Below are 18,492 nucleotides of genomic sequence, written 5' to 3'. Positions count from 1 at the left end.
TAACACCGGTGACCGGACCACCAAGAGATTGATCTCAGGGTCTCTAGATTTGGAGATAATATTCTCTTCCCACGGCCAGATCTGTTGGAGATACCCATAGGCCATATCTACCTAACCAGGAAGGTAGCTGTGTAAATGTCATACCGTAAGTAGGGTGTCCAGATGGGCCCTACAGTGGAGTCCACCATGCATTCATTTCGAACAATTTGGGCCTAGATAATTTTGAGGCCCAAGAAATGAAGTTCGCATTAGCCCAACAGAGGTTAAGTAATACAATGGGTCTGTATCATGGATGGATATAGTTTAATACTTGTTCTCAATGCAGAAAAATCAACAGTCCAGCAAGGCAGCGACCTAATCTCTGTATAAATGCACAACACCTGGGTTCCTTAATTAGGACCACTGGCTACCAGTGGGCGAGTTAGGTAGAGTTGGCTTGGCAGTGCATTCTAGAAAAACCTTGGGATGCAACTTGTTGTCCGTCTGCTGCCCAATGGGCCCGGTGTTAAGGATGAAAAGAAGGGCTTTTGATCTGGGCCATAGATCGGGCCTGGGCCAGATGCCAAACAGCCCATCCAGTCGTACACTGAACCGAACTCAATTACTCAGCTTCATCTGCATCTTTGCTTCCCAGCTCCCACAGAATTACGAATTATATGCAAAGCTCTAGGCCCACCACTCCACACTGCTCCATAAGGCGACAGCACCTCCGGAGCACTGCAACCTACAACCCAGAAGTACGGTGGGGATCCACGTGCTACCGCAACGCTCAAACGGCTCAGTAACCTTCAGAAATGAGTTGGAATCTCCTGCTAATAAAACACGTTCCAACACCTTCCCAACATAATCTGACACTGTATATTTCACATGAGACTGGTACCCGTATTAAGGGGGATTTTTGGCACACTTCGAATTTCCTGCCTACACGTTTACCTACAATACACTACCTCCCTATATTGAGAATATCGTGCATAATATTATATAGGCGGATAAGATATTCCTTATATGTAATTACAATGTTATGTGGATAAATATGGCAGAAATTCTTGTAGGCAGGAGTTTCGGACTCTTTGCGAAACACTACAATGTTAGAGCCATGTTAGTGCTTGAAGAATCGGCGCTGAAATTTTCAGGAATTTGGTCAGAAATCAAATCTTAAAATCGGCCGTTTTTCAGGAATCGTTATTTTCGATGATTTCCTAATTCCCAATTGATTCCGATTTTTTGAGAACATTGAATAATAACTCCAATATAAAAATAATCAGCCCTTAAAAATCAATACCAAACATATCCAAAACTGATTTATCAAAAAAATGACTTACATGACAGAATTTTTTTATACGAAACAATAAAATTCACCGATTTTTAAAAAAATCAATATGGTCTCAGCACCGATGCCAAACATCACCTGATTGAGATGTGTGGTATCAGATCATATTGAAAGGGTTTTGGAAGGTATTTTATTAATAGGAGATCCGGATTCAAATTCTATTTGGACGGGGTGTCTGGTTATGTGGACCCAAGACTTAAAGTTAGGTTGGGCCACTGGGCCTAAAATGGACGTGTGGCTGGAGCAAAAGTTGGGCCTAAACAGTGGGTAGACCGTAGACTTTTACCTAATGCCCGGAGCGTTAATCGAAACAGGAATCATGTGCGTAACTAACTACAGCATCAGTCACAGATCCACATGACCGTCTGATTGGTATAATTGGTTCCACTGCGCATATCCAATGGTGTATTATACAACGGAAAATATCTCTGTTAACCATGGGCAGGCAAATAGAAGATCAGCTTGTCCGGACGTGTCCAGCTATTTGTGGAATGTGGCATACATATTTGGATTAAGAGAGCTGACATCTCAGTTTATTCGAATCCGACGGTTCCCAATCCGGTAAGTTATAAGTAAAGAAATAGTGACTAGTGGATATTTCCGTCAATTAACACATTACCCCTTGCAAAGTACGTGTCTTCTTGTATGGTAAAACCTTCACACGTGCTGAGACAAAGAAGAGAAATGTGTCGGCACGTGACAAGCTCAGGGAACTTAAGTTGTGAGGACCCTCTCTCTCTCCCTCTCTCATGTCAATTTTGAAGCCATAACCATTCTTTTGTATAAATGCAAGAAAATGACGCGTCGCCCTCACGATTAAAAATCCTGTCGGGGGGGCTTTTTTCGGTCCCCGCCCTACGACACGGATGTAATAGTGAAAGACTGAAGGGAAGATACGGATACGCGTAGAATGCCCCGAAGGGACACGTACGCTGGACGCGACAATACGGTCCGTCTTGTGAGGACACCCTCCCCGATCCCCTCCGCAATCCGCATTTATAGCCCTCCGCTTCTCTCCCTTTCCTCTCTCAGATTTTTCTCTTTTTTTCTCATTGTCGAATACATAGTCCTCTCATCTCCTTTCACTTCCACCTTCTCTCGAGAAACCGTATGAGCTATCGACAGTGATCCTTCCTCAAACGTAAGGCGATCGATTTTTCTTCTGGGGTGATTTCTGGTTTGTTCTGTCGAATCCGAGCTCTGAATTCTTCTGCTCGAAGCGACTCCGAAGTTCGGATTCCGTTGTAACGCCCACCAAGGAGCTTGAGCTTGTGTTGGTTGGTCATTGGTGTTGAATTGAGGGAATGCGAAGTAGATAAGGTTCTGTTTGTCTCTGTGAGGGAAACCGGAAGCTCAGTTCCGTTTCCGTTTGGTTTGTTAACCAATCAGTCTAGGATTTTGAGTGAATTTGATCATTCATGGAGCGGATTTCGTGTTTCGATAGCAGATCTGAAGGTTGCAAGGATGATAAGCAGGAAATGGCGGAAGATAGCTTTGAATTCGGTGACGGAATATTAATGTCGGAAAATCTTCTACAAGAAGCAACCGTTCCAGGGAGCTCTTTCACCGCTCTTCTCGGACTCCCGGCGAATCAAGCTATGGAACTCCTCCAAGATCCTCTTTCCGGCAAACCTCAGACGGTTACCGCCCCGGAGATGTGGAGATATAGCCAGAGTGGACAGGAGGAGATGCGCTACACATTCAACTGCTCTCCCACCTTTCCTACCGACGCCGCTCTGGTCGAACGAGCGAGCAAGTTCTCAGTCTTCGCTGCCGCACAGAACTCGACTGACAAGTGCCCTGTTCCTTCGAATTCAAACGAGAATTCGCTCAAACCGAAGAGCGAGCCCGCCGATTCCGAGTCAAACCCGAGCTCCTGCCTGGTTTCCTCCGATCCCGCAACGCCGAGCGAGAACCAGGCGTCGACGAAGCGGAAAGAGCTAGAAAAGAAGGTAAACATTCGAAATCAGCGCTCTAGGGTTTCCCTTTCTGGTAACTGGTTCTCTCTCTCTCTGCTCAGTGTAAAGCTCTCAGACTGTTCACTTTTTCCATTTCCGGAAATCAGGTTAAGGTCCCTGCTAAAAGGAGCAAAAACGTGGAGAATGGGAGTTCGAAAGCAGGCGAAGCGAAAGACGGCGAGAAGCTTCCTTACGTTCACGTTCGAGCTCGTCGTGGCCAAGCAACTGACAGCCACAGTTTAGCAGAAAGGGTAATCTCACTTCATTAACTTATCACACAAGTCTATTCCACGTAATGATTAATAATAATTACTTACTTAAATATTAAACCTCAATTAATTTTTCGATTTCCAGGCGAGGAGAGAGAAGATAAATGCTCGGATGAAGCTCCTCCAGGAACTGGTCCCAGGCTGCAGTAAGGTTAGTTCTCTCTTCTTTGTCATTTTGAAGGAATCCAGGGTCATTATCGTAATTTTAAATCGTATTATAATCTCCTTCGTCGTAGACTTTTGTTTTTTGAAAATAAATTGGCCATTTATGCTAGTGGAATAACGATAATACCCTTTGAAACTTTGAAGCAGACGGGGGGGCGTCTGTCTGGCCTGGTAAATTAGTTAGGAATCTCTGGTGGGAAGGGGTAAAAGCGACAAAAACAAGAGCCTCCCCCTCCCCCACCCAACTGCGAATGATAGAGGAGACGCGACGTGATAGAGATGGACCATGAGTCACTATTTCCGTGATGGCGTCCTCTTCAGGAGTACGTACTCATTAGCTCTTTTACCTATGGATGGTCCCTCGAAATTCACACCCGCACGATTTTCGATGACCATCCAACGGTGGTCAGTGGGCCCTAGGAAGTACGTTGAGCTTGTTCGTCCACAGAGACGAGTCTGAGGCTGGGGCGGGGGAGGGGGGATGATCTCCGTGTATGGATACAGAGACCGATAGCACCGAAACCAACTCTGGCCGTAGTGATGTGAACGTTAGCGTGTCTGATCTTTTGACTTCTCATCCAACGATTAGAATCACCTGATTGAGTCCCCTCTTTGAGAGCCATAGTGCTCTTTGGTGGTCCAGTCCATGTGTGTTCGTCACATTTGTTGTCTTCTATGATACGAGGACCACAGATCTTTCAACGAATCACGATTTGATGGCCATAGGGTTGGAGCTAGTGGGAGGACCGGTGGACCACAATGACAGTTATATTCTAATCCGATGGTTGTCTGTAGCGGTCTCGGATGCGGCCAATCTACTTTATGTGCTCCAGAGCACATATTATCTAGTTGCAGAGGGAGGGGGGACTTTCCTAGTTAGTAGAATGGTAGTTACTATTATCTGAGCCGCCAAATAACGGGAAACGGAAAACGGAAAAGGTTGTTTGGAAACGGAGAGTACCAAATTCCAAATATCGATTTGTTTTGTTTTGATATCCGTCCGAGTCAGACTCAGGACCACATCAAATCCGAAGCTTTTAGGAGCCCCCTGATGATGGACAAACATGCGCCATCACATCAGGATCACCAGTCCTGATTCCATGTAGCATCTGGTACTGGTATGGCCTGTTGAAAATCGCCATTCAGTGTGTATTTCCTGACCATTGGATCTTTGGGTAAAGACTTGGGGTGGCCATAAGATGACATGGGTTGGACCGTAATTCTGGATGGGGGAGTAAAAACTTAATCGATAGGGACTTAATAGGATAGGATTGATTGTTATTTCAAATGTGGTCCATCAAAGGTTTGGGCTACCAGTAACCTGGTACGACCTGTAATCACCATTATATATCTCTTTCCTGTTTCGCTTTTATTATAGAGATGTACGGTGTAGATCAGCCAAATATCATCTCGGAGAATTTGCAGGCTTTCGGTACTTCTTCGTTATAGGGCATTTTAGTCATTGTACACCAATATTAATCAACAAGCCCTCTCTTAATTACTCAACCTTCTTAGAAACGGGAAAATGTATCACCATCTTAAGCGTTTTCTCCTTTTTTTTTTTTTGTTTCATTGGCGCTCTTTTACGAAAAAAAATGCTTTTGCAGATTTCTGGTACGGCGTTGGTGCTGGACGAGATAATCAACCACGTACAGTCTCTACAGCGCCAAGTGGAGGTCAGTGTCCGAATTCAGAACAGAACCCAACCCCTCCTTCCCTCATTTATTTTCGTTTCGAGTTCGTTTTCAACTTTCTGCCCGATAAAGGCATAAAGCTATAGCAGTAATAATAGCCGGATGCTGCGTGGGCGTTTTGGTCATTTTGAATCATTATTTTCTTGCACTTAGATCTGATTCGAGGTTTTTTTATTTTTATTTTTTTATATTTTGGGTTTCAGTTCTTATCAATGAGACTCGCTGCGGTTACCCCGAGGATCGACTTCAGCCTCGACAGCTTTTTCGCCGCAGAAGTACGCACTGCCCACTATATTTATGGCTCTCTTTTTTCTTCTTGCAGGCAAAAGTTAATTTCTTAAAAGTTTATTGACTGTTAATTCATCGTTTTTAAAAACTTATTGACTTTGTACCACATCGTGTTTTTTTCTCTCCGAAGATTAGAAGTACTGGAGTAGGATTAGCAAAAAAACAGACTAGAAATATCTAGTATGAACGCAGACAGAAATGGTTAACCCACTTGCCAATGAGTTAATGGGTACCTGCCACCTTCCATTAAGAAATAAAAATTCGAAGTTAATGGCGCCTAAAATTTCTTCCCAGGACAACACGAAACCTGTTTTTGTAACTTTACCGAATATGCCCGAAACTCTTGTCTGGGTTCAATAATTCTGTTTGGGGGGTGGGGACAGCACTTCTTAAGTAGGCCTGAGCGACAGTTTACAGTTCTATTAGTGCATGCAATATTTCTGCTACAGCACTCCAGTGAGAATGAAAGAGATATTAGTGCCAACCCAGTACCCATTATTAGCCTGAGATCTGCAGCGCTTCAAAAAGAATGTCCAGGATCCTATGGCGATGGTTATCGACCATGGTTAGTTTTTGTCAAAGAGTCTCTTGAACAAGTGCTTTGATATATGTGGTGGTTCAGTCCACTTAGGGTTGTTGGAAGGGTGGTCGATCCTACTTTAGCTTTCCCTTCTCTTCATGGGTCCCATATTTCCTTAACAAGGGCAGACATGCAAGGGTCCTTGTGTTACAAAAGTCTCCGATTGAAACACCCGTGATATTTGAATCTCGTCTGGTTCTCACTCATCTCCTTTCATGGTGACATGACATAACTTGTCTATTACTTGTTGGTTTCTTGCAGAGTGGATGTGTAACGCCCAGTAGCTGCCCCAGCACAGTGACGTTTGAGCCATTGATGTGGCAGCAACAACAGAATCAGCCTCTATGGGAGGGTGACGTCCTCCAACGACAGATGTGGGAAAGAGATGACAGCCATAGCTTCCTTGCACCGGAGAACTTCCTTTTCAGTTACAACTCAGCAAATTCAGGTAAAATTTTAAACCGTAACCCATTATTATATAAATAAATGATCACGAACACAAAACACAGTATAACATGTAATCATATACAATAAAAAGTCATAAATGATTAACTTGGTTCCAAATTCTTATTTTTGCAGTGCCTCTGAGCTCGAACCACCTGAAAATGGAACTATGAAGCCGGGATAGAGCCTGGTGGCTGCTTGGTATCGGTAGTGTACATAATGGATATATTATTAGCAGCAGGTAGCAGGGTAGTGAAGAGGAGCAGTCAGCAACTCAGCATTCCTTGGGGTTTCGATGTCTATGCGGTTTTGGCAGAGACATCCAGAAAACCCTAATTTTTCATCATGTAGGGGAGCTAAAGAAATAGAAGAGAATAGATAATTCGATTCCATAAATTTTATATATATGTCTAAATCTAATTACTAACTGGGTCATTCAATCTTCTACTTAAATTTCATTTGTGAGATGATTGATTGATTCATTGTATAATTTGGAACAAGTTGTTGCTTGAATATTATTAAAATCGCCTCTCTTTCCTCCTATTTATTTTCATTTCTCATGTATGTCTGCTCCAACGAACCCTTGCATATATCCATTCTCTCATGTTAAGATGAGGATTTGGATGCATGTATGATAAATATGAATGAATCTGTATGCGCTCCACGGCTCCAGCTGTCTCTATAAAAAAGGCCGAAATTAATACTATAGCCCTAACTGACGATAATTCCTGTATTTTTATAATTTACGATGTATCAATTATCTGTCTGATATCGTTTTAGAGGGTGGATAAGTAATTTACGTTTCTCTTTTTTATCTGAATAAGTTATTTACATCACACAAAAGCTCTGTGGATGGTTGGGCTTCCTTCTTCAATCCATGAGCTTTGATTCTTCGAAATTGCAAGGCTCATTACGTATATCATTGGATTGAATGCTTGTTAAATTCGCGGGCGGTCATATCATTGGAAAATGGAAACTGAGATCTCTAAAGTCTACGCCTTAAGCTTGAAGAACGAAAGAAAGAAGAAATCAAGAAATAGTAAAAATAAATAAAGAATGAAGAGAGGGAGTAAAGGCCGTAGGTTGATAAGTTGATTAGGTGGTGCTTTGACTTTCGAAGTTTCATGTATGAATGAAACGAGTCACACGACGAACCGAACACAGACAGATTCACGTATGACATGGCATTGCTCTTTCATTTGCTTTAGAACACTACAATTACAACCCGAATTTACGTCATCCACATCACGTGTGTTACAGTCACTGAGTCGACCCAATCTACGCTCCCCGCCACCGACTGCGGTGCCGTTGGCTACGGATGCGGGAGGTGGACGAGTCAGAAGACTACCGGAAGGCCACCTGACGGCGACGATGTTCTTGAGATTGGGGGGGTGGGGGTGTTGGAAATCGAGGGAGCTCGGGTTTTGGGTGGGATGCGGTTGATGGACCGTCCCACGGAGTCCTGACCATCCTCTTGGAGTTGGAGAAGGTAAATAGAGTACGTAGTGTCGACGGTGAACGCGACGAATGTGGAGCACCACCGGCGGCCGTGTGATCGACGGTAAGTGACTGAAGTTTTGCCAAATTCCATGTAAATCAATGATCAGAAGGACGTCATCGTGAGATATTTACATATTGCCGGCTAGGCCTGCTGTTTTTGATTTTTCAGGAAAGCCCGAATTTAAGTAAGATATCTTTAGATATTTAAAAGTGAGCTTGGGCTTGTTACATAATAATTCTAGATAATGATAATGATATTAACATTATATTTAAAATTTTTTATATATTTTTATTTCTTATTTTTATTATTAATTAGATGCAGGTTGAAAATTCAAATCTCATGTAAACATCTTTTCAAATACGTGATAATCAGATCCAGTTGTGAAGTTTTAAAAATTATTAATAGACCTACTTAGTTGGTTAGATTTTTCTTTTTATAATATTTAATATTTTTTGTGTATCTTTTTTTTTTTTTGCTCACTTATAAAAGAAATGTAAGATTTAAATGGAGAGAATTGAATGGATTTAAAAGTATTATTTCAAATTACAATTTAAACCTCACAATTAAATAGGAACCAACTTTAAAATTGAGTATTTTAGTCAAAAAAAATTCACAATCTTATTCATATTCTTAGTAGTAGTATATAAATATAAAATTATAGATGTATTCAGTTTTTTTTTCTATACTTTTTTTTTTGTATTTTTGTGTGTAAAAATAATTCTAATATGTTACACTTTTGTTTAATATGATAAATATATGATATTATACATGTGTCTAAATGTTTTTTGAAAACTTTATATATTTTTTTATATTTATATTTTATTAACTTTTATTATTTATTTATGACGTTAAAGGTTAACATGTTTCACCCAAATTTTGAACTATTAATCTTTGCCAAACAGTAAAATAATTTCATCTTGGTCAGTTCTAAATTATGTATTTCATTTTCATTATCAATAAAAGTAATTGTTTATTACACTCATTTTTTTAATTTGATTAATAAATATATCATAAATGTGCAATTTTTCTGCATTTTTTGTAAGTTTTGTAATTGTTTCTATTTTAAAAATTTTATTACCTAACTATGACTCATAGGTTGATCAATTTGATTCCGATGGTTGAATTGCTTAGTCACAACTTGGATTAAAATTGGATTTTTTTAAGTCAATTTTAAAATATATGGGTTTATATTGTTAAAAATATTGACACATATCTAATTTAATAAGAGAATATGGGGATTAATAATTTTACTATAAGACATAGTAAGAGGGGATTAAATGAGGTGAGAAGTAATAATTGAAAATACATTTTCAATATTATCATTAGAGATGGACTAAATACACAATTATGAGCATTTTAATAGCCATTAAAGCTAAGTTGGCATTAAAATTATAATAAAATTACTTTTATACCTTTTATCAAACAAAGAATTAGAGGAAAATTTTAGTTGAAAAAAAAATCACATTGCATTCACACTTTTATATATAATATAGATATGGTATGAAATAATGGTCTGTTTGGTGAATATTGAGCATATGGACACTAGTCCATGTGCTTAAAATCAACTAGTAACTAAAGTTGTCCAATCCAAATAAGCTAGAGACAGATTTTTTTATGTATGTAATAATCCATGGATTATTAGGTAGAGAAACCGACCCATTATGGAGCTTCACCCAGAAATCTCAAAACAACTCTAAATAGCCTTGTAATGGACCTCACAGCAGATATTTTCAGCGTTTTACTATTTATGTATCCTAGGACTGACAATTAATAAAATCTTGGGGTTTTTACTGTTCAATCCACCCTCATAAATCTTAACTCCACCATACAATTGGGGTAAGTGCCAACTCGGAATTAATGCCAATACATTAATGGGTATTCGTGTTTAGGTGGAGGTATTTAAAATTTTGAATTGTTAAAGGTTTACAATGAAATTCAGAATTCTGAGGTAGAATGCAGTCTACTTATCTTCTAGCTGACAGTAACGGACTCCAGGATTCAAATAATATCTTCTACTTGACAGGGACTAACTCCTGAATTCAAATAAAATCTTCTACAACCAAGATTGGTAGACTAGGTTCCATTGCTTTCTGCTTTTTTGCTTTTTGCTTTATTTTTCAAGGATCTACTATTTGATGATATCACCACTGTGGATTCTCACAGAGAACTTGAACTCAAGATACATCCATACATGATAGAGACAACATGCTCCAAGTATTCCAATGTAAGCAAGGTTTCAACTATATATAGCGTATTGTATCATATTTTTCCGTATCCAATACACTTGTTTACAGGTGCTACACACATATACCCACCCATGATTTATAAACTAAAATTTAACAGAAAAAAATAAAAATAAAAAGAAAGGCATGCTGGCTTAAAAGTTAAAATACCAATATATCCCTGTTGATACATAGGTCTATGGATACTTTGAACCATTACTAAAAGCACGATCTTTAGGGCATTCGTTTTTTGAATTTTGAGAAAGAGAAAAGTTGGTCAATGGAATTTTGGTTTCCGTTGAGTAAAAATCTCATATTCTTTTTTCAGATTTATGTGGGGTTCAAGGAAACCTATCTCTCAGGTGGGTAAATAACTTTTCCACTTAAAGAAAAATACATTTGATGCAACAAAAATGCCCCTTTTAATAATGAATTTTTATAACTAAAATGGTTATTGTCTTATTTACCTGGAAAATTTAAAAAAAAAACATAAATAAATACACTTATCCCTAGATAAATAATTTACCGAAAAGTGAACTGGGCTTAGTATTGATCCCCTTGGTAGAAAAAGCAAGGGGGTGGCCAGATCAGAGCCTATCTAATTGACCAGATGCCATCGAATCCCAAATTCAACAAAGGGTGACATAACCAATCTACTTCTCATTTACATATCTGTTGTTTCTAGGAATGAGATTTATGAGATTCAAAACACATCCTTTCTACAATGCATCATTGCCCAATGTTGGTCTCAGTCATTTGGGGGGTCTTAGGAGGGGTGGACGGGATACGGGTAAATAACCTTTAAACAAAGCGGCTGCTCTCAGACGGATTGTCACTTTCTCAGTTGTCAGCTTGAGATTCTACCATTACACTAAGCAATAGAGGTGTAATATGGGCTGGGCCTTTTGCAGGCCATTCACACTGTAATGGGCCGGTCCTGCCTGGCACAAATTCCCTAAAGGGGAGCCGGGCATGACCAATGGCCCAGGTCCAGCGGACCTAATTGGGCTGGGCTGTGTTTCAAGTTGTGGGCCAGCATGATTTTTTTTTTTAGGAAGAAATTGAAAAAAAAAAACAATGAAAGTAAAAAATTACAAATTTATAATAAAATTAAAATAAGAAAAGAACAAATTGGAAAAAAACATAAGATTTTATTTCATATGAATAATTCAATTGAAAAAAATACAATGAAATTAAAAAATATCATAATAAAATTAATATATATATATATATATATATATATATATATATATATATATATAACTTACAAATTTACAAATTACAAATAAAACTACAAAGTCGCATTGATGAACCTTGTGCCCGGCACGGCCCAAGCCATGCCGGGATTGGTGGGCCGTGCCGGGTTGTGCCAACCCGAGGGTGGAACAGCCCATTTTACACCTCAACTAAGCATTGAGCCCTTGTTTAATTGAAATTCATCGATGGGAACCTATCTTCTAATCACAGCCTTCAAAGCAACTTGAAATTCATCAACATGAATCTTACCCAGAAGAAGATACAAATTACTGGAATAGGTTGATTGGTCATTCAGGTCTCCACTCTCCACCAACTGTAGGGAACAAGAACATAAAAGAGATATGTTCGTGTTATTCTTTTGACAAAGGCAGTTTGGCAGAGAGCATCTGTCGCGCTATTGCCATTTTTTATGTATGAACCCTCTTGTAACAATTAAGACCACAGAAAGTCCCCAACTGCAACTCACTAGAAATTATGTCGGAAGGTGATTTTCTTCTTAGGAGAGAAATTTGTAATATGTAACCATTATGAAATAGCCTGTTTTTATAGTACTTGAAGTGCACATTACATATTCTTTTGCAAATTTTGTAATATGTAAGTTTTGTAGTCATTTAAATGTAACTAGCGGAACCAGTGCGATGCACGGGCTTTGTTAAAACAAATTCAAGCAATAGAGCTAGGGGTGCAAGTTAGGTGTATTCAATTCAAGCCTGACCTGATTCAATCAAAGCTTTTGCACAGGTTGGGTTTGGGTTTTTGAACTTTAAAAAGGGCTGAAGCCAAAAAAAAAAAAAAAAAACTCAGGCCTAAACTAAACTTAGATTAGGCTTACGTTGAGACCTCGGGTACTGATCCGATACAATTTAAGTTTGCCCAAAATTTTATAATATATATCCATATATCATCAACCTATTTTATTTGAAAACTAGTCGATACCCATGTGATGCACAGGAATTTTTAAAACCAAATTTCAAATTAGAGATAATGGGATTTTAAAGAGACCTAGATACCTATAAACACCTAACCACAAAAGTTCATCACAGATATCCCCCATTTAGCCCTTGATCTGGGCTATCTCATTAGCCAATATATCCATTTTTTAAATGCCATTGATCATACCATTTATAGATCAATCAAACCCCACCAAATGATCCAGTAGATAAATACCTTTAGAAACTTCATTGTTAACACCCGATTTTTGCTTAGTCGTCGCTAAAATTTACCCCCAAACACCCAATTAGATCACTATGATCCCTCTGAAGCGCCTAAAAATCCCAAACCCTACCATCAGGCCCAGAACCTCCTAAAATACCTATCCATGAAATTACAACCCAAGATTCCTCCACTTACTCTTTAATCAAATCAAGATTCCCTTTTGAACCCTCTTGTTAATCTAAAGCATCCCAATATCTCTTTGATCCTAACACCTTTGAACCAATTAGACCATATGATTGAACCCTAGACACACCAAAACATCTACTCAAAAATTTTCAACCCACAATTCTCCCACTTGCCCCTTCATCAAATAAAGATTATATTTTGGCCCTCTAAAACCAATCAGATGTTTCCATCAAACCCAAGACACCTTAAAAACCCTACTCACAAAAATTCAGCCTAAAATACCTTTGTTTGCCTCTTCATTGCACCAAGATTTTGTTTCAAAGCTTCAGATTGACTGAATCAAGTCCTTTTCAGATCTACTCGGTCCAAGCAAGGTTAGACCAATCTAACTCTACCAATCAATCCAGAATGCTCTAAATTGACTAAATCACTACCCTCAGGATCTGCCTAATCCAGGCATATTTGGGCCAATTTGAACCCACCAATCAAATTCAAAATGCTTAAAAACTTGACCTTATAAAATTTTAACAAAAATACCCTTATTTGCACCTCCATATAAAAAAATATTCTATTTTAGTCAATCTCATTGCCCGCACATGCAAAACCACTATGTATACTCAAACCAACCTACCCACATTTTTTTACCCAAAATACCCACCATTATATTAGAATTTTAGTTTTGAACTCCTTAGGCCCAAATTGACCAAAATACCCCTTGAGCTTAAAGAAATTACTAAATACCCCATACAAATCCTAAAATTACAAACTACCCTTACCCCCATTATAAAATCCAAAGATAATAATAGAAAATACTATTAATTAAAATAATGAATTAAATACTATATTTTATTAAACATTGTAATTAATAAAAAAAATGTTAACAATATAATGTTAATTAAAATGTTATATTTAATAAATAAATTATTTATACATAATAAAACCGTTTTTTATTTAACATATATTGTATTTTGATTTAGTAAATATTGTATCTTTATTTAATAAAAACCGTATTTTTACGTACAGTATTTTTTATGTAAAAATCGTATTTTATTCAATAAATACAACATTTTTATCAAGGGCGGAGCCAGGAATTTTTATGAGGGGGGCCAAGACTTACGGATGGGCCATAGGGGGGGCCAACCATTGGGTGAAAAGTGAGGGAAGGGAACAAAATTACATATAAAAATGTATTGAGTGTGCAAATTTTTGGACCATAGGAGAGGCCATGGCTCCCCTGGGACCCGCTAGCTCTGCCCCTAATTTTTACGTAATGTATTTTGGTTAAATAAATACAATACTTTTTATGTAATGAAAACCGTGATTTTATTTACTAAAAAAATATATGTTGATTTAATAAATATTGTAATTATCGTTAAATAAAAAAACTGTAATTAAATAAAAACTCTATTAAATCGAGAATGGACCTGATATGGATTGTTATCTGATTAGAACCCAATCCATTTAGTAAAGCCTCCACGTCACATTAGTTAAATGGACTGGGTTAACATATTCAAACCCGACCCATACCCATTCGGAGGCTTTCTTCTTTGACAAACCAACATGTAGTATTGGCCAATCTTTGCATGAAACCAAGGAAAAATCATCGTCATCATCCAATCTTTGCATCAAAACTGACTAAGAAAAGCTAGATTTGGCCGTCGTCCAATCTTTAAGCTTTGGACTTTCATATGAGAAAGTGATTAATGCTTTCGTGTCAAACAAAGAGGGTTGAAATACATACCTTTCAAAATGATCCAAGAGGAAGAACCTAACGCCCCTCGCTTTATTCTGATTTTTTATTGAACCAATTAGAGAAACAACCCTGCTATTCGTCCAAAATAGAGAAATATGAATTGGGTTCTGAACGTAAAGAACAGAGAGAGATTAGAAAGAAGAACTGGCTGACCTCCGGCCCTTGTATGTCTTCCTAATATTGGTTCTTGTCTAAAACATGGGTTATGATAAAAGTGGGTTATTTGAAATTGCCACATACTTATTATTGTTATATTTTAAAACAAAAGAAAATAAGAAAAAACACAAAAAATGGAGAAAATAAATAAATAGCTTCTCTCAAAGGAGAGACATGTTGACATGGACAAACCAATTTTAATAAATGTCTAACCATTAGTCTTATATTGTAATGCACATAAACCAACTTTCAAGAGTCTCATAGGATAGACGGTTCTTCTGTTTCGTATGGATGATGCCAAAGGTACTCCAATTGCGTTCGCAGCCACCAAATGAAGCAGTTTGTGATAATACATTTATTGCAATCTTTCGAAGATGTGGGGCATCTTAACCATACATCAACCACTATTCAACTGAAAAATATAAAATAAAATATTTCAGTATCATATATCATTAAAATAAAAGATTACTTAATAAAATATTAATAATTCTAAAATATATTAGAAATTTATAACTCCATCATACCTAGGTTTAGTTTTATCTCGTGCTCTCTGTGCCAAACTATCTCCAAATCCTCCTAGTGCTTCACAGAATAATTTGACCTTATTGTTATTTGAAATAACAAGTATTAATATTATATGATCAAATCATCATCAAAACATATTATCTAATTTATAAATTTGTAAAAACTAATGAACAATAAATAAACAAATAATAACTAATAATTATATAAAAATTTACACATCCTGCATTGCAATGACAATATTATCTTCATCAAGCTCCAACTTTGCAACTACATTTTTCAAATAACTTAACAAATCTTCATCAACATTGAGTTCCATAGAATATTAAAATGTTGGATTCAAATAATATGTTGAAATTCAAAAAATATAATAATATTGATGATTATTTTAAATATTTAATCAACATAAAAGATTGAATGTAAATAATATAAATTTAAGAAAGAACATACCTGCTTTGTGAATATTATGGACGAGTTGTGAATTCCATTTCTTATTTATGATGTTTATAATCTTCTTATGGGAATTTGGGCTAGCTTCTTTAATTTATAAAACAATTTTTTTGCATTGCTTTATATATAATTTCCATTATTGCTCGTTTTTCACCATCAACTATTCGAAGCACTTCAATGACGGGCTCAATCATATTACAATATAGAGAAGTCACTCTCCAAAAATTGAGGTTACTAATTATTTTTTCAACTTCTTGCCCAATTGATGTTTTACTTTGTTGCAACAATCTTCAGTCATTTAAATCAATCATGGTTCTCAATGATGCTTTTTGAGAAACAAGATTTTACAGTGCAATATAATGAGTGGCAAATCTGGTGGGCCCTAGAAAAATTAGTTCTCTGTCTTTTATAAATTTCCTCATCAAGTTGAGAACTAGGGCATGATTATAGATAACGGTTATAATTTTTCGCCCTTTTGCAATAAGACTAGACACCTTAGTTAATTTTGAATATCTTCTAACATCAATGCAATACAATGGGCTGCACATGGTGTCCAATATATGTGTTTTTTTATTTCCTTTTAACATTTTCCTATCTGCTTTATAAGCACTTCCATTGTCAGTTATGATTTGAATAACATTTTTATGACCAATTTCATTAATCATTGAATTCATCAGTTTATACAAATATTGTGTATTATGGCACTTATTTGATGCGTCAATATATTTGTGAAATACTGTTTGTCCATTGCAATACATCATAAAATTTGTAATGGACAATCTGGTCGGCCCTGTCCAACCATTACACATGATGGTAAGCCCATAAGTGTCAGCCTTTTAATAGAATGCTTTGAAATGGTCTTGTAACTCAGCACTTCATCTAAAAACTTTCCCATCACCTCATAAGTTGTAGGCCCCTTCAAACACTTTCCTACATTGGATTTTTTATCTATAATAACTTGATAATATGGGGAGGTTGTTACATTTGCAGGAATGTGATTGTACAATAAAAACTTTGCAATTGCTCTTTTTATATTATGTCCAAAGCTTTTCTCATAGCACTCCTTAAATATTCTCTGTGTAGCATCCCTATCTCTATATAAATATCTATCCATCTCTTCAATAGTAGGAGTGTCCCTACTTGATGACAATTTTTTAAAGGGATTTAGCTTTGAAAATACTCTTTTCATACTCGGTGTATGGAATAGTTTACTTTTACTCCTTGACAAAGATGCTTGTGATGACTCACCACCCCCTAATACTCTGAATCTGCAAATACAGACTTAGTTCTCTAAAATCGTTGTACTTGCTCCTCTTCCCACTGTGTAGCTCGTGATGCATGTCTTCCCATCCCAAGTTATATGTTGTTTGTTCTACATCATCATCATCTGTGTTAAAATATTGAGGCATTGATTCTATGTCCTCCTCTCCATCATCATCATCTCTAAACCCCAATGTTCTTGTAATCATTTTTTTATCCTTTTCTTGTTACTTTCTCAACATCTCTTGTTCTTTGAGATGTTTCTGCATCGCATTACAAATTTTTTGCGGGCATTCAAGGCAATTAACAACATTAGAATATCCTCTTACTAAGTGATGTTTCAAACGGGCCACACCACCATATTTCATAACTTGCTCACAAAAGTTGCATTTTGTATGGAATTCATTCCCATCAACTATAGTGACATTTCCAACCAATATCTTCTTCCATTTTTTGGGTGCCATGTCGAAAGATTAAATGGTCAAGTTCTAGATCCCAACTCCCAAGTATTAGTGTATCACATATTCACGATGTTACACTATCATAATGCATATGCACAAAAGTTAATTGGAATTTAGAAGCAACAATTAATCATAAATTTAAGTATATAAAAAGTAGTTAAATAAATTATATAATTTAAAAATAAAAATCATTAATTACCAAATAACCAATTATCCATCATATATATGTATTTAATCACAAATATCCACCATGAATCACATAAAAATTCAATTATTATATAAATTATCCAATTTTAAGTAGTAATGTGTTAGTAAACAAATGTTATCTAATATAATTAAAAAATTAACAATTATTGAATCAAATAATTATGTAAATTTTGTAATTATTTAATCAAACACTTTTTTATATCTTATTATATTTTAAATAATTATTTATTTTTATTCAAATAATTATTTTGCATGTTTTATTCTAATTTCTAAAAATTAAACAAATATTTTTTTCTAAATGGCTTTATGGACATATATTACTTTTATTCTAAAATTAATAATTATTTTTCATGTTTCATTCTAAAAACTAAATAATTATTTGTTTTTATTTATATAATTATTTTGCACATTTTATTCTAAAAATTAAATTAAATTTTGAAAAATTAAATATATAACAGAAAAATTGAATGGATTTATGGACATAATACATCAAATAATTATTTTGCATGTTTCTTTCTAAAAACTAAATAATTATTTTGCACATTTTATTTTAAAAATTAAATTAAATTTTAAAAAATTAAATATATAACAAAAAAAATTGAATGGATTTATGAACATAATACATCAGATAATT

At 36.3% G+C, this 18,492-nt stretch overlaps 1 protein-coding gene across 1 annotated transcript; it reads left to right on the top strand.

The window, feature by feature from the left end:
* Positions 1–2,315: 2,315 nt before the first annotated feature.
* LOC148872574 (transcription factor bHLH48-like) lies at positions 2,316–7,271 on the top strand. Its single transcript, XM_088969273.1, has 7 exons — positions 2,316–3,282; positions 3,396–3,539; positions 3,643–3,708; positions 5,330–5,398; positions 5,620–5,691; positions 6,546–6,732; positions 6,864–7,271. Exons 1-7 carry the CDS (start codon positions 2,749–2,751, stop codon positions 6,899–6,901), a joined length of 1,110 nt encoding a protein of 369 aa, XP_088825399.1. The 5' UTR covers positions 2,316–2,748; the 3' UTR covers positions 6,902–7,271.
* Positions 7,272–18,492: the final 11,221 nt, after the last annotated feature.

This window comes from Nelumbo lutea, chromosome 2 (assembly GCF_056320005.1).
Source record: "Nelumbo lutea isolate HS-2025 chromosome 2, American lotus-T2T, whole genome shotgun sequence".
NCBI classification, from domain to species: Eukaryota; Viridiplantae; Streptophyta; class Magnoliopsida; order Proteales; family Nelumbonaceae; genus Nelumbo; species Nelumbo lutea.
Note: the sequence above shows the minus strand (reverse complement) of the source record. Positions and strands in the feature narration are given on the sequence as shown.

Coding starts and splice junctions, on each gene's coding strand:
- LOC148872574 (XM_088969273.1), top strand. CDS start 2,749: ATGGAGCGGATTTCGTGTTTCGATAGCAGATCTGAAGGTTGCAAGGAT. Junction 3,709..5,329: donor TGGTCCCAGGCTGCAGTAAG/GTTAGTTCTCTC, acceptor ATGCTTTTGCAG/ATTTCTGGTACGGCGTTGGT. Junction 5,692..6,545: donor ACAGCTTTTTCGCCGCAGAA/GTACGCACTGCC, acceptor GGTTTCTTGCAG/AGTGGATGTGTAACGCCCAG.